This window comes from Poecilia latipinna, unplaced genomic scaffold (assembly GCF_001443285.1).
Source record: "Poecilia latipinna isolate Pla-1442-1.1 unplaced genomic scaffold, P_latipinna-1.0 Scaffold1488, whole genome shotgun sequence".
In the NCBI taxonomy this organism is placed as follows: Eukaryota; Metazoa; Chordata; class Actinopteri; order Cyprinodontiformes; family Poeciliidae; genus Poecilia; species Poecilia latipinna.
This window is the reverse complement of record NW_015114104.1, coordinates 142726-165179: the sequence shown is the minus strand read 5'-3', so window position 1 is coordinate 165179 and position 22454 is coordinate 142726. Positions and strand designations below refer to the sequence as shown.

At 38.2% G+C, this 22454-nt stretch overlaps 3 protein-coding genes across 3 annotated transcripts; all 3 read left to right on the top strand.

Moving 5' to 3' along the window:
• Positions 1–1669: 1669 nt before the first annotated feature.
• Positions 1670–5823, top strand: LOC106963035 (N-acylethanolamine-hydrolyzing acid amidase-like; the record flags this gene model as incomplete). Its single annotated transcript, XM_015057749.1, has 10 exons — positions 1670–1872; positions 1994–2117; positions 2501–2591; positions 2677–2762; positions 2850–3022; positions 3097–3159; positions 3235–3301; positions 3645–3673; positions 4754–4823; positions 4899–5823. Coding segments are annotated over 10 exons (927 nt in total), but the record flags the coding sequence as incomplete, so codon positions are not given.
• Positions 5824–8353: 2530 nt separating this feature from the next.
• Positions 8354–14156, top strand: LOC106963034 (N-acylethanolamine-hydrolyzing acid amidase-like). Its single transcript, XM_015057748.1, has 11 exons — positions 8354–8652; positions 9971–10135; positions 10261–10384; positions 11772–11862; positions 12580–12665; positions 12751–12923; positions 12991–13053; positions 13135–13201; positions 13282–13310; positions 13901–13970; positions 14049–14156. Exons 1-11 carry the CDS (start codon positions 8480–8482, stop codon positions 14070–14072), a joined length of 1065 nt encoding a protein of 354 aa, XP_014913234.1. The 5' UTR covers positions 8354–8479; the 3' UTR covers positions 14073–14156.
• Positions 14157–14338: 182 nt separating this feature from the next.
• On the top strand, positions 14339–21056 carry LOC106963037 (ADP-ribosylation factor-like protein 8B). Its single transcript, XM_015057750.1, has 7 exons — positions 14339–14554; positions 16939–17019; positions 18034–18107; positions 18184–18277; positions 18377–18444; positions 18596–18666; positions 19194–21056. The coding sequence occupies exons 1-7, from the start codon at positions 14432–14434 to the stop codon at positions 19241–19243; spliced, it is 561 nt and encodes a 186-aa protein (XP_014913236.1). The 5' UTR covers positions 14339–14431; the 3' UTR covers positions 19244–21056.
• Positions 21057–22454: the final 1398 nt, after the last annotated feature.

Here is a 22454-nt window from a genome sequence, read left to right as displayed (position 1 = left end):
AGACCAACGACACATAGCAACGACACATCTACACATATGACTTCTACTTATTTTTGATACAAATGGAACCCCATATGCCTCAATCTTTGGTGCTATGGCTGTAATTACTAGAGAAATATGAATTGGATTTAAACTGAAACCTGAAGCTGTCACAATTTTCCCCGGCTTCCCGATAAGTTATGCAGTGGACTACCATCTATTCTGTAAAGCCTTACTCCAAATTATTTATGCGAAATCATGGATTGTTTGCATAGACAATATCTAAAATATTCAACAGAAAATACAGTTTGAGAAACTGAAACACATAGGCACAATGCTACTTGACTGTCTATTGGCAGTCAATTCGGGAGTGCAATTTATTTTCCTTGTATTCCCAAGGGTGGAAATAAGGAAGACTGTAGATGCTAGCTTCTGAGGTAATGCTAAAATGGTTTCCACTGTGCATATTTCTGCACTAAGGTGTATTTGGTTTCAGAACTATTAAAATAAGCAATATTTTAATAGTTTTTTTTAGAAAAATGTTCTAAAAATATTTAGGGGAAGTGTCAAGTATTTGCAGATTTTAGCTATTACGTACAGTTTTGGGGTGTGCTTCCTTCTCTTCATTCGATGGGCCTCTGTGTACAACATGCCTGAGATCTCAAATATCAACCGCCACAATCTCATCACAGAAGTTTTCTAATACCGGTCCGGTGACTTTCATGCTCCATAGAGCGCAGATTAAAAAAAAAATAAAAATTTCCATTTTGGTTTAACCTTACTTTGTTGTTGATAAAACACTGAAACCTCCACTCTTTGGCAGTTTCAGAGTAACAACGTCTCTACATACATAGGCTGCAAATTACTGGCTGTGTAGTTGGAACCATTTATTCATACATTCCATTAAAATACAGACACATAACCATTGTTTTTTTCTTCTCACTGTTTGACATTAAATAAAATTAAGCGTTTCCTGTTTTAGGTCAGTTAGGACTATCAACATTATTTCTATTTGTTATATCAAAATAAAATAATCATTGGTAACACTTTATTTGAAGGGGTGTACACAAGACTGACATGACACTGTCATAAATACGACATAACATCTGTCATGAACATAAAAAAGTCTTTATGAATGTTTATGACTGTTGTCATGAAGTGTCATTCGGTAAATAATGACACTTTTAATGCAAAGTTGCTCTAAAAGTTGCATTAAAAGTCCATTAAAAGTGCCAACTTTGCATGATTTTGTAAATGACAATTTAATGCAAAGTTGGCATTTTTAATGGACTTTCAATGCAACTTTTAGAGTAACTTTGCATTAAAAGTGTCATTATTTACCGAATGACACTTCATGACAACAATCATAGACATTCATAAATATTTCTTTATGTTCATGACAGGCGTTATGTCGTGTTTATGACAGTGTCATGTCAGTTTTATGCACATGCCTTCAAATAAAGTGTTTCCGAATCATCTTTATTTATGACATTCTTCAAATTCAGAAATTTACATACGGTTGAGTATTTTGCTTTTGAACAATTTGTGAAAGCCTGAGTGGCGATGTCATGCCTTTGTAAGCCTCAGATTTGATTTTGAATTAACTGGACGCACACCTGTGGATTTATTTGAGCAACTTAAACACAGTAACTTCTGTTAACCGTTTACATTAATTTCCACTGTGTGTTTTTTTCTATGTATTTATTCATTTATTTTTTGCTATTACAGATCAACAGTTCCAAAATGGGTACATCACGCAGTGATCCCGATTGTGAAGTCCCTGGAAAAATACATTCCTCCGCCGTACGCCGGCGAAATCCGCGGCCTGGCCTCTGTCTTGGGAGGGAACCTGTCTGATGCCATCATTCTTAACTTTGCCTATGAATTCACTGCGTACGTACAGTTCCAATTACATGTTTTTATTTGTAAATGAACAAAGCCAGCTTGTTGCATGTCGACAGATATGCCATGAAGCCACGGAGCACTAACAAAGACCAACTTTCCGCCTTCATAGATTTTGCACCAGCATTGTGACTCAAGATGAAAATGGGAACGTGTTTCACGGGAGGAATCTCGATTATCCTCATCCTGTTCTGAGGAATATGACCATGAATTTAGTCTTCCAGAAGAATGGAAAGGTACAATATGAACTCAAAGTGACAGAGCATGGTAGCTGTTTAAAGGAAATTATACAAAATATTTATATATCAGCAGGCTCTTTTTCTTCTAGCAGTTTGTGTCCAATTTCTGAATGTTCAGAAGTTTGTTTTTTATGCATCCATATTTATAGTGGAAGTAGAGCCGACGTCACACTGTGTGTGTTGGGTTCTACTTGTTTAAAACAAAGAGAAGGTTACCATGAAGCTGACATTTGAAACTGTCTTCAGAGTTTTATAATAGTGATTAGCAACGTTATGTTCTGTACTTAAATCAGTCCGACACTCATAAAAAAGCTGTAATTTAAACGTTTGCCCAGTGGAAGAGGAAACTCTGATGCTCCTTTATTGATACTGACGTTTAGGCGGTGTACTACGGGACGTCGTTTGCCGGTTATGTCGGCTTGTGGACAGGAATGAGTCCCAACAAATTCACCATATCCGGCGATCAGCGAGGTGAGGGAATCTCACGGTCAGAACAGATGCTGCATTTTATTTTATTCTTTTCCCCATTCTTAACATTTGTTTCCTGGTTCACCAGGGACTGAGCACTGGTGGAACTGGTGGAAGAATGTTGTGTCCGCGTTCCTGTTTCACAGGTCGCCGGTCAGCTGGCTCGTGAGGGAGGCGAGTCCGTTTTTTACGGGAAAGCGGTGGGGAAATGTGTTGTTCACAGCTTGGGGAAGTGAAACGAATCGTGTGTGACTCATTTAGACCCTGGAGGAGGCCGAGGACTTCCTGGATGCAGTCATGCGTCTGTCCAAAACCCCCCTCATCACCGGGGTGTACTACATCGTGGGCGGGGTGCGAGCGGGAGAGGGGGTCGTCATCACCAGAGACCGAAAGGGTCCCGCTGACATCTGGCCCCTGGAGCCTTTAAATGGAGGGTGAGGAGAATCTGCAGGGGGGGAGGAGGGTCGATGGGATTGAAGGAACATGTAATCTTTCCTCATTTGTTTAGATGGTACAGAGTGGAGACGAACTTTGACCACTGGCTTCCTCCTCCTGCATCAGACCATCGAAGGTCAGTCATCTCACATGATGATGATCCATAATGTTTACTAACTGATTAAACTGCGGTTATGTGATCGCATCTTAGGGAAACGGCAAACAAGGCTCTCAACGCTACAGGTCAAGACCACATCAACATGGACAAACTTTATCAGGCAAGTAGGGTCTAGTCAACACCTAAGGTATTCATTAAAGTACCTCATAAACACTGACCACAATGGGTTTTATGATATTTTATGTGATAGAACATTCTTCTGCTTCCTCTGTCCCAGTAATACGCATTTAGCTCTAAGCAGATTTCCCCAGTTTTAGTTGAGGGGACTCCTTAGATCATCTTGTTCGACACTTAATGCACTTCAAGTGTGACTGTAAAATATAGTGAAAAGTCCATAATGATGAGATGTTAGGTTTAGGTGATACTGGTTGTAGTGAGAGCCACATTTCAGAATGGGACACATTGTGAAGGTCTGATAATGATAAGTGAGTCTTGTCCTGCAGGTCTTGTCACTGCATCCCATCTGCAACAGGTAAGATGCTTGTTTACTGCTGTCTTTAATCTGTTAGCATCTAGAAATCACAGGAGTGTTGTTGTTGCTCTGCACACATGGAGCCGTACTGTGCAGAGAGGTTTTACTTCCTGTTGTTCAGAAGGGCAACACCAAATTATCGACATGCTATTTATCATACTCTTGCACATACTCTGGATGGTTCTCATGTGAACCATCCAGACTTTTCCAGGAGGCTTGGTCCTTTATGGTTATTCTGAAATATACCACACCAAAGTTCACTATGAGGTTCTAGCAGAAGTAAGAAGTAAGTGAAGGAGGGAAAGATGGAAAGAAGAAAAGGCATAGGGAAAGGTATGAGATGAAGCTTAAATGTTGTACCAACCTCATAAGGTGGCATCAAAATTGTTGGGAATCAGAAGTCATGTCAATGCTTGTCTTATGCAATGATTAATAATTCTAATCAATATTTTGTCATTGACTAAATTATTAATCAAATTCAAATTCTTTAGTTTAGTCGGGACACCAACTCCTGCAACTCTGGAGTCATAAGCCAAACTTAGTCTCTTGTGAAGGCAGTGGTGGTTTCTGATATGGGCGACATGGGCACCTGCCCAGGGCGGCATTTTGTGGGGAGCAGCGTGAGCAGGAAAGGGAGAAGAGACTGGCCGAGAGGGAGACAATGAATTCCAACAGCACTGAAACAGAGAATAGAAAAAAGGAAAGATACATGGAGGGGAATAAAGGCAAGGGAAGAATGGCAACAAAGCAAAGAATGAAAGACCAGGAATGTTAGGAGAAAAAGAGCTGAAGGACACAAGGAAGAAATGGATGAAGACAACATGGAAGGAGGGACATAAAGGGTACAACCTGGAATTGGTAATAAAGTCTAAATATGCAAATACTTTTCCTTACTCTTATTTTTTTTCCATATTTATCCTGATATGGGTAACACATTATTTTCATGACTTCATAGGAACCCTGTCAGCTGAGTTTTGGTCCTTTTTTTTATAAAGTCGTCACACATATTTGAACTGTAATTTCTTTTTAATTCCATCACATTTGACAGTGTCCTCTGCCTTCTGTCTTAAATCCTCACAGAATTACAATTTATACCACAGTTATGAGTGCAGCATCGCCTGGGAATTACACCACATTCATCAGACCACAGGTACGGAAGTGATAGCGGTCAATGAAAAATGTTCAGAATAATCCACCCACTCATCTACATCTGATCTGTTTTTAGGGCTGCTTCAAGACCGACTGACCTGGCTGTGAAAGACAAACACATTTCTGCTGATCTCATCAGATACGTAGAAGTGAGACTGAGGAGGTTTGACTTCTTCTTTTTAGGATGAAACTGCCTTTAAAGAAAGAACATTTAATCTTGTTGCTGCCTTACCCAGCTAGCTTACTACTGGTGCATTTTGAAGCACTAATTAATTAAAAACAGTATTAGAGAAAAATGCTCAAATGGTCAAAATGTGAAATTTTGACCATAGTCTCTAATTTTTTTTCTTTTGCCTTCTAAAAAACAAAACAAACAGACAAAATTAAGGAAACGATTGTTTAATTGCCCGAAAATGGGTTAAAATAACTCAGTTTGTCCAAGGAGACTTCTAATGAAAAACGGCTGAATTGAATTGTGGGTAGACATGAGATAACCAAACACACAGTTTGATATTGAGCTCATTTATCTAAAAAGTGTTTTCACATTATCTCACAGAAAAAAGCTTGACCTTAAACTAAAGCCACTGAAATCTACTATTGGGAACCAGAGCAACATAAATAATGATGATCTCCAATCACTCACACCATTACATTTATCCAGCAATAAAAAAAGAAAACTGGAGTTCTTTAGTAAGTGCACATACAACTGAATGTCTTATGCAAATTGTGTAAATAATGTAATTTTACTGATGCTTTTTAAAACCATACAAATGTTTTAACAGGTTTTTGGGGACTTCTTTGTATATGCCAATTATTTTTGTGCGTTTGCAATAAAGCTTTAATCCAAAATGTGAAACGTTTCAAAAAGAAAAAGTAGATAGGAATTATTTAACAACTGATTGCGAGAACACATTTTCATTGCTGCGTTGCGCCATGTCATAATGGATGTCAGCTTGTTTGGAAATCACTTGCTGATTTTAATAAAACCTTGCCTTACTCACCACAAGTGTCACTGTTTTTATATATGTATGTATATATCAGCCATTATAAAGAGGAAATGGGAAGTCTGACCTCTCATCTCTTCTCTCCATAAAGTGTCTTTGAACTATACCTTAGTTGCAACACAAGCAGTAGCTTCTGTTTGGACTTTAACATTAGTAACAGGACAACAGTGATTTTAACATCCGACTGAAGAGGAACTGAGCATTTTGTTTGGTGAAAGATCGATAAGAGGTGAGGTGAACGAGGATGCTGAACCACCAGAGGAACAATTCTCTGAAACGATTTCAACTACAGACTCTTGAGTTCAGGGGAAACCCAAATCAATCATTAACACAAATTTCCTCCAAATGTGGAAGCAAACATTTACACCTAGACATAAAAAAGACACAAGGTTCTTTTATTGTATTAAATCTGAATCAAAGTTTCCTATTTTAGGCCAGTTAACTTTAGCAGAATTGTTTTTGTTTCATGAAAAAGCAAAAAGAGGAATCATTTTATTTCTTTAGATTAACAAGCCTCCATACTTCTAAAGAATTAAGAGAGGGAATAATCAATATTTCTGATAAAAATAGAAAAAAAAACTTAAGAGCAACAAGAACTTTCCAGAATGATCTGACAAACTAAAAGACATTTAAGCTCACATGGTGATTGCAAAACAAGAGAGATGTGGTTGATTAGTAACAGACAAATGAGGGAAAGCAGAGAGCTGGAGATAAACTGAGGGAAAGGCTGAAAACAACCAATACAGAGAAGCACAAGAAACAGAAAAGTGTACAAATGGAAAAAGGACACAATCCAACAGCAGATCCAAAAGGTGATGTAGAAACTCAGAATAAGAGGTGGTGAGGAGAACACACACATCCAGAAAAGAGGTTCCTAAATAAAAGTTTATTTAGAAACTAAATAAACTCTTAGTTCTTAAATAAACATGAAGGCTAAAACGCAGATCCCAATCTAAATACAAGGAGGAGGAATCTAAAAAGTGAACTGAAAATGAACAGCAAATGGTGATGAAGACACAAATCAAAACACAAGACGGCTAGAGAAGAAAAAGGAAACAAAGTACAGGGATGATACAAAACTCTAAAAGGTTTACATTACATAAAATCTCCTTACTCCTCTTAACAGGAAGTGGGAAGGCCAAACTCCTACCTTAGTAAAGTAACCAGACATGTGCCTACCTGTTCTGCAACACTGCCACCTACAGGCTCACTTGTGTCACTGCTAATAATAATAAAAGTTGTTTTCTTGTATACTCAGCCTTACTAGATCCGTTTTTTTAGCGCCTGCTCTGTTTTATCTCACAAATGTGAATATCTAAAAGGACAGGAGCACACTTCCTTCAGCAGGCTGCGTTATATTTACTGGAATTTATCTTTCTGTTCTTTCTAAAAGTCTCCTTTCTCACTGAGAGCACTCTCCAGCAAGACACTGATTGCAGTGTAGAAGGCAGACAGTCACCAGATAAGGACATATTTGTTTTTTGGCTTATCACGCAAATATAAAAAAAGAAGTGCAAATGGCCTTGTCCCAGAAAAGCTGAAAGTTAAAAATATCTTGCACTGAAAAATATGTAAAATGAGGAAACACCAGTCAACTTACGCAAATATAGTCAGCTAGTAGGACAGTCATGATTGTTGTGTGAATAGATCTTTTTCTGTTTATGATAGAAAAAGATCTACAGAAATAATAATGATTAAAAAGCACAGAGCATTTTCTGAATTTCAAAAGTTGAAAATTTCTCAGAAATTTTGTAGAAGAAAACAAGGACAATTCTGTTTGAAAAGTCGAAGGTTTTGCTTGAAAATTTTGACATTAATCTCAGAAATTTTCTAGACAAAACATTTAATTGAAAAATTTCAACTTTTCAAACTCAGAATTTTTTTAAAAGAAAATTCTGAGATTGATCTGAAAATGTCTGTTGTTAAGTAAAGTGTTACAAAGTTCACAGTTGAAGGGTTTCCTTTTTCTCCGTTTCTCAGAATCACAACAAACCTGTCTAAGCTCTCTAACTGTACAGAAATGACATGTAAATGAACTCGGAGACAAACCAGTGCTTACAGTGCAGAGTGTACCCCTTACTGCTGCTCGCTTTCACATAGATGTATTATTCCTTAACTGTTTTACATTTTTAAAGCTGAAGGTTTCTAAAGCACATCTGCTCCCTTGTCAACTATATGCTGACAAGCACAAGGCAGGTCATATTTAAATGTGTTTCTAGCTTCCTGTAAAAAAAAAAAATGGAGATATTTTAATTCATTTTAAATCAGATCAGTGGAGTGATATCGTTAGAATTGCCTTTGTGTAGATCCGATTTTCATGTTTCAGAAAATAAAAGCACCTAGTTGAAAAATCTAAAACATTCCTAAAGTACATATTAAATCTAAGAACTAAAAAAAAAACAAAAAAAACATGGACTTTCCTTAATGAGTGTAACGCTCAGTAAAGCTGGATCAACCATTTCTTACACCTAACCATGGAAAGCGTTGGTAGATATCGGAGTGTGCGCATCTTAAACCACGTCTCTATTTTATTATGAAAACCTGTTAAAGGAAACCAGTTTGGTTTTTGTCTGCGTTACATTATCAGCTTAAAGCTGCCGGTCTGGTTCAGTGTCAGGCAGCTCATTCCTCTGACTGACAGCTTGCAGTCATAATGGTGTGGAGTTCAGCGTTGCTGGTTCTGCTCGGACTCTCTGGGTCTCTGTGGGCTCAGCAGACGCCTACAGTGCTCGTCAATCTGGACTTGAGTCCGGAACAGCGATGGGAGCATCTTCAACAAGCTTTTGATACAGATTTAATGAAAAAAGCTGCACAAATCCTCATTAGGTAAGTCCGCTTACGTTCATATATAACTAAAAGTCAGATATTTACGTATGTAGACACCAGTTTGGATTTTAAAAAGTGGGCTTTAAATTTTAAACACACAGACTGAATGAATGTAAGCAACATCTAAGCTTGCAAAATAAAGTTTTCAGTTTGATATTTTAGTTTCCATAAACACCTTTGTAGATCCGAGAGGTAAAAAGATTTCTATATAATGTTTTTGTACTATATTTATTATGCCAGGAAATATTCTATAAATGGAGGGGGTTATATTATTCCCTTGTTACACAAGTTACTGTTTGTGTTAAATTATTCCAAACTTCTTCGGATGTCCTACAGGACACAGTTTTATCTTAATAGTGAGATTTGTTGACGTTTAATCACTCTAAAATTATATCAAACTGTGTCAAACTTTTCAGAACTCTTGATAACTCATTGGATAAAACATCAGAAATGTGACCTTGACTGTAGTGTGTGTGTCTTTTTAGGAGATGTCAGAACAAGAAAAGGTTTCATAAGGCTGGTTTGTACTTGAACGCTGCATCACTTGAAGAAGAAAAAGCTAACGTATTGCTTCTTATGGATTCTTCTCTAACCCACAAACTGGGTCACAATTTTTGATCCAAGTTAAAGCTTCTCCATCTTGGCTCTAACAGTAGAAGACTTCAGGTTATAGGTGGAACCTAGCACTTTTTGTCTGTGGGTTGTGGACTATAAAAAAATAGTTGGTAGAAATGGTTACCTGGTGTCTTCTCTGTCAAACGTTCTTGGTCTTGTCTAGAATTTGGACGCACTGAACTTATCAAAGTCAGCTGCAACATGCATTTGAAACAGCAAATTGGTGTGACAGTCTTGGTTTTTACTTTGAAATTCTCAATGCTGCTACCTGTCCCCATAGGTCCCAAGGACGCAAAATCTAGAGGAATAAACATTTTCCATTGTACATATATGGATGAAAAAAGACGGCTTAGTGAAGTCGTCCATGTCCAACCGGTGCCTCTGCTCACTCTACCTGCAACTAATGCTACGTCAGTTTGCAATTAGAAGGATGCTGTCATTTGTGCTTGTAACACTTCAAACTTCAGCATTGTTTCAAATGTGACAATAAATAAGTGTGTACTAGTAGCACAGACAGACTAGTAATACATACTAATATATTTTTAAACAACTTTTTCAAAATTCATTATCTCTCTAACCAACTTATTTTGTGTAAAGAAAATTCTGTGTCCATTGGTAGACCTTTACTCTTAGACACTGAGACAATATCTTCTATTATACATATGTAAACAATAACCACAATGCTTTTTATCTATATTAATAGTTCACAGGTTCCAAACTGGTTCCATAAGGCAACTAGCCCTATCGTGATGTCCCTAGAAAAACACATTCCCCAGCTGTACGCCAGGGAAATCCGTGGAATAGCCAGCATGATGAAAATGAAACTTGCTGATGTCGTCATCCTCAACTTTGCGTATGAATTTACTGCGTACGTAAGGTTTCAAGTCTGTTCATATAGTTGTGAGTACATCGAGGATTCAAATGTTCACAAACTCTAAGCAGGAATGAAAGCAACATGTCAGAAAGCTCATGAGGCACCGTTTCCACCCGCAGTTACTGCACAAGCATCGTGGCTCAGGACAAGAACGGGAACATCTACCACGGCAGGAATTTTGATTTTCCACATTCTGTTCTGAGGAATCTAACCATGAATGTTGTCTTCTTCAAAAACGGGGAGGTATGATATGCATTTATACTCATTATGCAACATAACTGTTAAAGGAGCCATGTTGATCATAAAGTAATTTTCAGTTTCCACAATGTCAAATTCATATCAGCATTCAGTGGCGGTTCAGCTTTTCAGGAAGGTTCTGAAAAGTCACAACCCCAGATTTACCGGATCAGGTGGTGGCAACATAAAATGTGTACAGAGAAAAAATATTGGAGTTTAAAAGCATTTTATCTCAAATAAAAGGTTTTACAAACAAGCAAGTCAGAGAGTACACTTCAACCCAATTAATTGTCAAACAAACTTGGCTTTACAAAAAAATCTAAAGTGGGTCAGTCTTAGTTTATTACACTTTATTAAATTGTGCCTTTCTTTATTGATATTATTGGCCAGAGTCTTAAAGGCTAATGTTCTCTTAACTGGCTTTCTAGTGTGGAATAATGGCAGTAACACAACCAACTGACATTAACATTATTATGCATTGTTTCTTATTTCATCCTAAGATGTTCAGTGAAGTCAGTGAATCATGGTGGCCTGTAAAAAATGTTGAGACTCCTTCTAGTATGTTCTCTAGCCAACAAACTTGGTCACAACTTTTGTTTGGTTACCCAACAAATGTCTCAACAGTATTAAACCAGCAGTCAGGTTAAAGGAATAACTCAGATATTTTTGTGTTAGTCATTTTTGTGAATGCTAAAATTGTCTCTTCTGTTTGTTACAAAGTTAGCTCCTCAACCAGCAAATGAATACTATAACTTTTTAGCTAGTGCTGAAGCTAAGTGTCCTTGGCTTCAATCTCCATGACATTACCTAGTGTCTTCTCTGTCTCTTCTTTAACCCAGCAGTTCTGGACACAACGTTTGGTGAAAACTAGCTAAGAAAATGTCTTATAGGCTGTGATGGATAAGCAATAAGATCATTATATCCTGTTTATTTTTCTTGCTGGAAAGCAAGAAAAAGCTAGCACACTAGTTGTGCTCATATTCATGTGCCATTCATTTTCACAGAAATTATTGCCTAAATTATCGTTAACGATGAGTTTGCATTGTGTATTGGTGAGCAGTACCTTACCGTTAGCTTACTAGATGACAGCAGGCTAGTCTTTTAAACACAGTTGGCTAAATCACCTCAGAACGCACACTGCACCGTGAGACCAACGCAAACAGACATGTTTGTGCGATATTTGGCTGGGCTTGGTGTTTTACTCATAGCTTCTTTTATTTTCTGAATATGCATCTCTGTGGCAAACCCAGACAAATTACCTGACTGTTAATTCTTCCATCAAAAACCAGGAGCTGGATGAGTGACACATAGTAACACTTATTTGTGTGGGTATTAAATTATAGCTGTTGAACTAAAATGCTTGTGTGATTATTTCGTTGATGCAACTTTCTAGCCAGCGTACTTTGGAACGTCATTAGCCGGCTATGTGGGGCTATGGACCGGAATGAGTCCATACAAGTTCACTGTGTCTGGCAACCAGCGAGGTAAGACAGTAGCTGCATTTCCATTACAAATGTGTGTAGATCTTTTCTGCTAATGTTCAAAAACTTTAGTAACTCTGCAATTTCGCATTTGCAGTGTTTCCATTAAATAAGAATTGAAATTAAAATCACATAAATAAGCTTGTTCACTTGGTAAGTCATGGAATGGCAATGATGGAAGTAAACTGTTACATAAAATATATGATATTCATAATTCAGCCATGGCGCTAATGCTCATCAAGACATCGGCATCTTATTCAGTGACAAACTCCCTATACTTGGGAGAAGAAGAGCTATGGATTCAACATGTTCGTATGACACACAACTTTTTATGAGCTGTGCGATTCTATGAGAGCTCTGGTGGAGGCCAGTTGCACATTGTCTGAAAAAAAAACATCCTCCTACTACTTCCTGTCGTTGCCTTCAACGTTTCATCAGTAGCAACATCCGGCTATTGATTATGTGACTCGTGATGTGGAAATAGTGTTTCCATTGTAGTTTTGTTAAATTAATCAATTTCAATATGGCTGAAAAAGAGCCTTGTCCTTCCTCATCATGTATCAAAAAACATGAGTTTTTTTTTTAAAAATTGACGTGTTTCCATTAAGCATACTTGTTTTCGTAACTCCAATTTGTGCAATTCTATAGTTAATTGAAACGCATTTACTCTTGATACCGTGTCATGTCTTTTCATCCCTAAACTTCTTTTTCATTCCTAAGAAACGCAGGTTTGGTCAAACTGGTGGAAGAATGTTGTGTCTGCCGTCTTTGTCCACAGATTCCCGGTCAGCTGGCTTATTCGGGTGGTGAGTAAATTACAGAATATTGTGGGATAATAAAAGCGACATGACATCATGTCGAAATCAAATTGTCGGTGTGCTACTCACGCAGACCCTGGAGGAGGCCAAAGACTTTGAGGATGCAGTCACGCGTCTGTCGACAACCCCCCTCATCACGGGGGTGTACTATATCGTGGGTGGGGTGCGAGCGGGAGAGGCGGTGGTCATCACCAGAGATCGAAAAGGCCCCGCTGACATTTGGCCCCTAGAGCCTTTAAATGGAGGGTGAGGAGAATCTGGTGAGAGTCGGTGCATCAATGAAGCAACATGTAACCCTTCCTCGTTTGCTTAGATGGTACAGAGTGCAGACGAACGTTGACCACTGGCTTCCTCCTCCTAAAAAACTCAATCGAAGGTTAGTCACCTCACAGAGTGATGACACAGCCATAATGTTTAGTTTCTATTATTGCACTGCTGTCTTATGATCATTTCTTAGGGATGTAGTCATGAAGAAACTGGATGCCGTGGGCCAAAAGCGTATATGTAAGGATAAACTTTACCAGGCAAGTAGAAGAGGTCATGTGAGTCAAAGCTCAATTTATGAATGTGTGGATTAATGTAACATCGGACCCCTTTCCTCCAGGTTCTGTCTCTGTCTTTTGTGTGCCTCAGGTGAGGATGAGATTATTATTTTTTTATACCTGTCATCTTTTGTTATGCAGCAGTTGTTGTTGCTAAAAGGGTGAAGAACCACACAGACCAGCAACGGCCATCAACCTCTGTAGGAATGTTCGTGTCTCGTTAGCTTTTTCAAATTTTGTCACAATATAATCACAACATTCATTTGTCTATTAACAGAATTGTTCTGACATTTGCATAAAAAGCAGTTAATTTAAAACGGGTGAATATTAGTCATGCATTCCACAAATATAGTGAAAAAAAGAGAAGAAGACTGAATTGCAATAAAAAGTGATTTTGCATTCAACTTATTTAGGTTAAATGTGAATGCACTCTGCATTTGTCATAACATATCTGTAAATAAAACCTGAAACCTCTGCATTATCCAATACTTTATGTTGTTATCGCCTAGAATCTTATTAGAAAACCTTCAAGTTTTTGGTTATAGAATGAAAAATTTGTAAAAATGCTTAAGGGGTATACATAACTGTGTTTCAGTCACATGTTAATGTCTATAAAAACATCCTTAAACATCTTGTTAGATGTGTGACAGTATATCTATATTTTCTTGATCAAACCATCAGAACTACAATCTACACAACACTCATGAGTGCAGCAACCCCCAGGGAGTACACTACAATTCTCAGAGAGAAGGTACTGGAGTTATATCTAAAATGTTATTTAAAATGGTTGGCATTATTCCACACAACTCACTCTATTTTTTTTCTAAAGGGCTGCCTGAAGAAGACCAAGTGAAGTGACCAAAAAGGAGCAGGGAGCGATGAGTGAATGTTTGAAAATAAAATGAATACAACTCTTGCAAAGACATCTGGCTTCATCGCAAAAGATCAATTAAAAAACATAAAACGAAGTAAAAAAAAAATTGAGTGAGTTTTGTGGTTTCTTTCCATTTTTCCCCCCATTGGCATGAATGTAATGCTTGATAAAACTGGTTACCACCAGAAGATGGCAGCATAGAGCGGCGGTTTGGTAAGAACGTGAGGCGAAGAAGAAGCGGGAGTGGACGCCTGTCGGTGGGTCACATGATATGACAAAGCAGTAGTTAGCGGCTTCCTTCCAGACGGCAACAGACTGCGATTACTGACTCCTCCAAGATGCTGGCCCTCATTAACAGACTGTTAGACTGGTTCCGGTCGCTTTTTTGGAAAGAAGAGATGGAGCTCACGTTAGTCGGACTTCAGTACTCTGGAAAAACCACATTTGTCAACGTAATTGCTGTAAGTAGCCAGCGTTAGCGAATACGCATAAAGTGGGCCCAGGCTTCTACCTGGGAGAGGGCGAAGGTGTCTGTTAAACAATACATCTTTTTCTGCAAGTACTAGGACGGGAAAAAAAGGGAACATATTTGCAAGAAAAGATGCTTTTGGTAGTGTTTGCATGAGACAAAGTGCAGGAGGAATAACTCTTTGAAACAGCTGGTGTTGGAGAATGACGAAGTTCTCAGTATGACTGTGTGCTTACTAATACACCGGGTCATGTGACCGCGCTGTCAGCTTTGTAGCGGCTCCCAGTGTGTCCACAACAGCAGTCTGGACTCCTGGATGAAAACAGGCTGTTTATGTTTGCTCAGGAGTGACCCGGGGCTAATGATGACAACCATAAGTTTTTAGGTTCCTCTTGAACCTGTAGAGAAAAAAAGAAGACTCTATGCTCATTTAGTGCCTGGTGTTCCTTGAGTTTTCGTTAGCACTTGTTTATATTCTCCACCAAGAAATACTGCTCACCTCACCCACTGTCACAGTTCTATCCAGCTTTGCTGTCAGACATTACTCTCCAATGCAGTTGGACCTGTTTAGTAATCCCTTGGAATTAGAGGAAAGGCTAAACGAGTGTGAGGCAATAGTCCCGTAAATCCAGGTTGTGCAGCTGCTTAGGTGTACCAACCAGTCTCTCCTGTAAAATTAATCAAAAATAATGTCACCATTATTTTTGATTGTCACCTATAGAAAAACATGTCATTGTCAGTTTTTCCCCTCTATTTGTTTATCTTTTTTTTACACTCTCAAAAACAAGCCTCCAGATGCCTCTGACGTCACAGCAGGCAGCTGATCAGAGTAGTTTTCAGTACTCCATTTTCTATTTTTTGAATTGTTGTGGTTTCCAACTGGATCATTTTTATGCTTCTAGTAAAACGCATCCCTCATAAATGTTTACTGCATTGTCATAGCCAGGCTGTTTTGACTCGAGTTCAAGTTTTGACCCAAGATAGCTTCACTATCGCTTCTTATTGAATCTACTGATTAAACTCTTTTCAGAATGTACTGTCATGTTTTCTAAGCTGAAAACAAAACAAAAATATTAGATTTTTAGGACAGTTAACATTATGACAGGCTACCAAGGTTTTAAAGCCTTGGTAGTGCAGCCTTTGCACTAGATTAGTGCACTGCCTGCCAGCTGCCTGAAAGAATGCTAATAATACATTTTTATGCTTAGAAAAGAAAAGAAAGAAGTGTAAAAAATATTTCTGTTTGCAAAACAAAAAAACAAACATAGGCAGCAACAGGTGTGGAAACTACACACTCTTCACCAAGGTAGCTACTAGCTGCATGTTTAAGTAGTTGACTGCAGCCTAGCAACCAGAACTGATTCATCCATCCAACACCAGCTTATTAGACTTGTCACTGCGTGAAGAGAAGGACAGCAAAAACCTTTAACAATTGGTGCAATAAGCTTAAAAGTATTATTACACTTAATTATGATTGAGGTGCCCCAACAAACAGCTGCAGTTTTCTTAATTTTGACAGATTGTCTGATGCTTAAATGGGAAACGATGGGTTTTCAGACAAAAAAAAAAATAAAAAAAATCTAACTGCCAAAACCAGAATGTTAAAATCTTTCTAAAAATCAGTGATTGGTCAGAAAACTGTAATTGGTGCAGCTCTAATTATGATTATAATGGTAAAAATTAATAGTTCATGCTACTTTAGCAACATCCTTTAGCTACTTTAGCCTGAGCTTGTTCAAATTGGCACTGGTTTGTCAGTTCTCTTAATACCTCAAAAACATATAATGTTCATAAGTGAGTAAAATGGCGCAAGTCTGTTTGCAGAACTATTTCCCCCTGCAGGCTTGGGTCAGTTTGACCACAAGACTTGTCTTACATTTTCTCTGCTTGCCTCAGACTTTCTGAGCTGTATCTAAGACGAGACAAAAAGACGGTCTCTTCATAAAGTCACTCTATAAAAAAACATACAGATGATGAAGACGTGTCCATAAAGGGTTAAAAATATAGATTTTTTTTTTCCTGACTCAGTCCTGGACACTCACTGGGTTTTAGCCAAGCACCTGTTTTTGTAACTTATCATAAATGTGATTAAAGTAGAACGTACAGAAATAAAACGTTGAGGAAGCATTCCTTCCCAGACCGCACAATGACATCACACCAGGCGTCACGTCAGGGTGATTAATGGAGGTAAAACGTTTCCCAAAGCAGCTGGGGGAAATTATGTGCATCGATTAGAAACTATTACTGATCTAATTCATATCCACAATCCTGCTCACTCATAGACTTTAGATCAAATGACACCATGACGACTCGCTCAGAGATGCAAGTCATCCACGTTTTCTCTGTTATATTGTGTTTTTTTTCTCTCGTATGCAGTCGGGGCAGTTCAGTGAAGACATGATCCCCACAGTCGGTTTCAACATGCGGAAAGTCACTAAAGGCAATGTAACAATAAAGGTAAGCCAATAAAACATGGGGCCAATTTCTGTTTTCCTAAAGCTTTGGCCTGTTGATTTTAAGTTAGAAATATGAAACAAATTCTACTGTGAGTACAATAATAAACTAGATGTGCAGTATTTTAATAAAGCACAATAAAGCAGTCTGATTGTTGTAGGGGAGGATATGAGTCACAGCAAATTGGTGCACCTTTCTCTGCTTTAGCGTAAAAGTCACTGGATGTTTTTGGTTTTTTACAATGTGATTAAAAGACAACAAAAACAGGTATAAGAGTTTCCTGTGACAATAAATCAATTAATCGCTTGATAAATTAGACCCAGCTCAATGATTTCCATTTGCATGATTTCTTGTTTTTCTCTCTTCTCTCTTTCTACCAAAAACTGGCTGACAGAAGTCTTCATTCTGGTGCTTTGGTCTCAGCTAGCTCCTTTTTGGGAAGGACAGTTTTGTTTACAGAGGCTTCATGATTCATTTTACTTGTTGTTTCTGTTGTTTTATTTATGTATTTAGGATATTTTCCAGTTCCAGTGTTAAATGTTCATTAGAATTTAACATTTGATTTTTGAGAATGTGTTCTTGTATTATTGGAAATGGACTGAAGATCATTTCCAAATCCAACAGGTAGAGTTTGGAAGCTCAAGAGGTTAAAACGAAGCAACTTCACTGGAATATGTTCAGCCTTCCTGGTATTCACCCACAATCTTGATTTCTTAACCTAATCCTGAATGAACAACAAAAAAAAAAACAGTTTTGTTTTGTTTAAATACATTCTTACTTCTCTGCAGTTCCTCTGACTTTGTGTACGGTTTACGCATTCACTGCCTGGTAAAATGTGTTTTTATTTGAGTTTCTGACCAGCCGGTTACTGATCTGTCTCAGCGAATCTGAAAATCGTGAGATTCTGGACACAACAATAATTCTCAGGATGCCTCCAGATGACCTCCATCGTACAGAGCAGCAGCCGGTTCACAAAGAGCAAATGTTTGGTGTTGAACTTGTTCTCTGATGTTTCAGATATGGGACATAGGCGGACAGCCCCGCTTCAGGAGCATGTGGGAGCGCTACTGTCGAGGAGTCAACGCTATCGTGTAAGCTACCGCTGTTCTGCCAGAACGCCAGGCAACATTATGAACATTTCATAATGTCTCCGTTTTATTCCTTCAGTTACATGGTGGATGCAGCAGACAGAGAGAAAATAGAAGGTTCCAGAAATGAATTGCACAACCTTTTAGAGAAACCACAACTACAAGGAATTCCTGTGAGAAATGTCTGATATTTGGAGTAAAACATGACACTAGCAGAGCTAGCTTTATCACAAAGAGGTTCTGATAAAACTCCTTCCTTTTCCTTTCTCCAGGTTTTAGTCCTCGGTAACAAGCGGGACTTGCCCAACGCACTCGATGAGAAGCAGCTCATTGAAAAAATGTGAGGAATGCTTATTTTATTTATTTTCTGTGGCTTTAGAGCACTGAAATACTCGACAACTTGTCACATGTTGTGTTCTAAAGTTAACATCTGTCTGTTCTTTTGCTTTCATGTTAACTCCTTATTAAACGTACCGTCCTGATCTACGCAGGAACCTTTCTGCCATTCAGGACCGGGAGATCTGCTGCTACTCTGTGTCCTGCAAAGAGAAAGACAACATAGGTAAATATGAGAGGGATGTTTGTCTGGTCAAAGTTGAAAGCCAGACATAAATCTTAACATTCAGTTGTGTTGGTCAGTGGGACTAAAGAAAAATGACGTTGTTTTGTAGGGGTGCACTGACTGCAGGCTTTTTGTCCGACTTTTTTTTTACTCAAAAGTGTTTGCTTATGAAGTCTTCTCTTGATATATTTTCTGCAGTTAAGTTGTTTGTCTTGACGTATATAAAGATTAAATTACATGTAGTCTAAATGTGACTCAATAATATCTCTGTCCATAAATAGTCCTTAAGTTTGGGAAATCATCGATTGACCGACACTTGCGTGTGAAATCAATCTTATCTATGTCTACCTGTGCAGAGGTAGATAATATTTTTATTTTTAAAGATCAGAAAACTGCAGTCGGTGCACCCCTAATTTTTGTTAGTTTTTTTTTTTCTACATTTGCATGTTTTTATTAAGCGAATTTTGTTTTGCTTCTCTTAATAATGCCAATAACTAAACCATCGATATGTTTTCCTTTGACCTCAGATATCACACTGCAGTGGCTCATCCAGCATTCAAAGTCACGAAGAAGCTGAAAATGCAATCTGCCTGCCCCCCACCCAAACACCACCTCTGCCCTGTCGCAGCGCTGGCCTTGGCCCCCACAACACACCACACCCCAAGTTTTCCCTTCAGTCCGGGGTTCTCAACAGTCACCCTTTGCACTGCCTCTGTGAAGTAATCCAGCTCTCTTTGCTCACTACCACCCCCTAGTACACTACCGTAGATGTGTATCTTCCTGTACAGCACTACCCCATCCCCCACCACCAATCCCCATCTGACAGACCTTGTCAGGAAGTTTCTTCCTCTCATTAATGATGTCCAGGAAGCTAAAGGTATTACAGTGTGCTGTTCCCCCCACTCCCATACATCAACCGCCTACTCTGTTCCTCATCAACATTCACTGCTTACGCGGCATTTAGTGATTGTATCTTTGAGCAGTTATTTGCCAAAACGACAACGGTTGCTTCTGCCTATTTCTTTTTGTCTTTTTTTTTTTTTTTTTTTTTTTTTAAATCCAGATCTTTTGCGACGTTGCAGAAACATTCTTCATTTGCTTGGCATTTGGAAGCGTCTCCTACTCGGGTGTCTTAAATTCAAGTTTACACATAACTTTTAAATCTCGTTAAAAGGTTAAGGGTTTTCGGTGTGCAAGATTTCCCGAGCCAAATTTTAAGTGCCTTTGACTGCGAAAAGTGTCCCAATCAGACGGTTAGTATCCCTGGATGACTCCTATCTTAACAGCACCTATAGACAATCTCGTTTGAAGCTCCCCATAAATCACGTAAGCGTGTCACAATGTCTGACGACGAAGAACGGAGGACAAGATGCTACTTTTCTCATGCTTGCCGGGGCGTCCGAAAGCCTTTTTGAGTTATGTCTGTAGCGTGGAAAGCTGGGAGAGATTATTGGGAGTGTTTTTACGCAAAGAGCTGGACCACGTCCAATCAGATGTCTCTCTCTCTCTCTCAAGGTGAGTTTTATATATAGGGGTCGGGTAACAGAAAGCCAGTGTTACGGCGAGGTTATCCCTTGTTTGAGTCACCTCTGTTCAAACGAAATGTTTCTCATTTACACAGGTTTGCTTTTTATTAACAAGACTAATCGGTCGAACCACTATTGTCCTAGTTGATGTATCGCAAGCAGGTTTTTTTTTTCCCTCCTTATGCTTAAATCTCTGGAATCATGCCACTATAGCCACACCCACATCACTCTTATTTTCTCTCATGTAGTCCATGCGTCGATTGTCGGGACCACAGCAGCAGTGAGGGAGGGGGAGCTGATCATTTGCCTCATCTTGCAGAAAGCTTTTTGTTACCTGTGAAATAAATATAGCCCATTTGCATCATTTGTACCTGCATGTGCTGGGCTTGCTCACACTCATTGGTAGACTTTGTAAATAAGACGTTAGCATTTTTATTCAAATAAATGCTCCTGTAGATGTCATGCATTATCTCCCTGTGATTGCCAATAAATTTTGTTTTTATTTATAAGGATTTCCAACATGTGCTGTCTTTTGTGAAAGCGTCATTTTGCTGTTTCGCCACTAGATGGCAGCCGAGGGCTTTGAAACGGAAATGACGAGGCAAGCGGCCATGAAGCTAATATAGAATATTTTTGAAAGTGATTTTGAAGCAAAATGAAAGCAGTCGCTGGAAGGGCGTGGTTTGTTTGCAGTTTTCAAGATGAAGAGAGAAAAAATACAGTTACATGAAAATTTTCTGTTGTATCACTGATGAATTCTTCCACTTCCATTTCTCATTTTTGGTTATAACTATTCATTGCAACACATTAAACCATGTTGTACCTGTAATTTTTACTCGCTGTTCAAATGCTGAATGCTCTTTTGTTTTTGTTTTTTCTTTTTAAACTTTGATAGAAAAGTTGTCTGCTTGTAATCCGTGGTTGTAGATAATGTACATGTCAAGGAAAATGCCAAAAACACACAAGATAATTTTTTTCTTCAATATTCAGTGTTTTTTTAAAAAAAAAAATGAATTTCTTAAACAACAACCCTATTTTCTGATTTTCTGTCTCATCACGTTAGCTCAAAGACATATTTTTGCTGATTTAGTTTCTTGCATGCCCTATTAATTTTCTGCAACAACTGATAAACGTCACTGAGTTATTTATCTTTTGTAATAATCAAATAGTGCGTAATTGTGCAGTGCAAGAAAATTAACAACTCAAGCTGATTTGTCTCTAGCCCATTGCACAAATTAATATTATGTTTTGATCTGCATTTAATCTTCATTATTTTAATTATCTGAATTTATGACCCATAAAAACCCCTTTGGCCTGTTCAGATTTTCTTTATTTATAGTCTCAACTGTTCATTTGTTTACGTATTGATTCTACTGGTACCTTTTTATAGTTTTTTTTTTTTTTTTTTTTAAGAAAACCACCTTGAAAAAAAAGAATGGAGCTCCAAATTAAAAAAAAAATCATTTGTTACATGCAATCCAATTACTGATAAGTTTATGAAAACTTAATTTATTAATATTTAACATGACAACTTGATAAACTTAATATATTGTATAGACTTTTATACTGACCTTAAATTACATGTGGATACAGACCGTTTAATAATTGGACTATTTCAAAAGGCAACTTATACCCTTAGACTTTATTTAGATGTGCCAATGTAACACAGGCTGAGTGCACATTTCAAATTTTGATTTGTTAAAAAAAAATTGTGTCTTACTGTTGTCCCATTTCACAGAAATGCATTGTTTTGTGATGATCTATCAAATTAAATCCCAACAGTTTTGACATCACCAAATGCAGAAAAGTTCCAGACGTGTGGATACTGAACAAGCAGAAACAGTACCAATAGTTCTAACCCCCATCCAAACACGTAGTGCTTTAATGTAAAAAAAAAAAAAAATGTGGCAATGTACGTAAATGTGTTTTCCAACTGGGGGCCAATAACTAGAGTCCTTTCCAGGTGTTGCAGACCTCTCTTGGTCCAACAGGAACACTCCTATTAATCTCATTTCTTAAACACAGTGTCAAATGAACATCTGCAGGCATTGGTTGTATCCGTGTTGATGGGTGGAAGGTGTGGACAGATGTGGGTGTTGCCTGATGAAACCCACGGATCAGCACAGAAAGCGGCATCGCTCCAGAATTATTGCTGCCCTCTTTAACGTGGCTTACAGCTCAAGTAAAAAGCTGAACAGCACTTAGAGACTTATTCAGAGAAGAGGTCATAGAGGTGACCTAAAGGTGTGACGTAGTTTCATT

Coding starts and splice junctions, on each gene's coding strand:
- LOC106963034 (XM_015057748.1), top strand. CDS start 8,480: ATGGTGTGGAGTTCAGCGTTGCTGGTTCTGCTCGGACTCTCTGGGTCT. Junction 13,054..13,134: donor CCTAAAAAACTCAATCGAAG/GTTAGTCACCTC, acceptor ATCATTTCTTAG/GGATGTAGTCATGAAGAAAC. Junction 13,202..13,281: donor GTAAGGATAAACTTTACCAG/GCAAGTAGAAGA, acceptor CCTTTCCTCCAG/GTTCTGTCTCTGTCTTTTGT.
- LOC106963037 (XM_015057750.1), top strand. CDS start 14,432: ATGCTGGCCCTCATTAACAGACTGTTAGACTGGTTCCGGTCGCTTTTT. Junction 17,020..18,033: donor AAGGCAATGTAACAATAAAG/GTAAGCCAATAA, acceptor CTGATGTTTCAG/ATATGGGACATAGGCGGACA. Junction 18,278..18,376: donor CACAACTACAAGGAATTCCT/GTGAGAAATGTC, acceptor TCCTTTCTCCAG/GTTTTAGTCCTCGGTAACAA.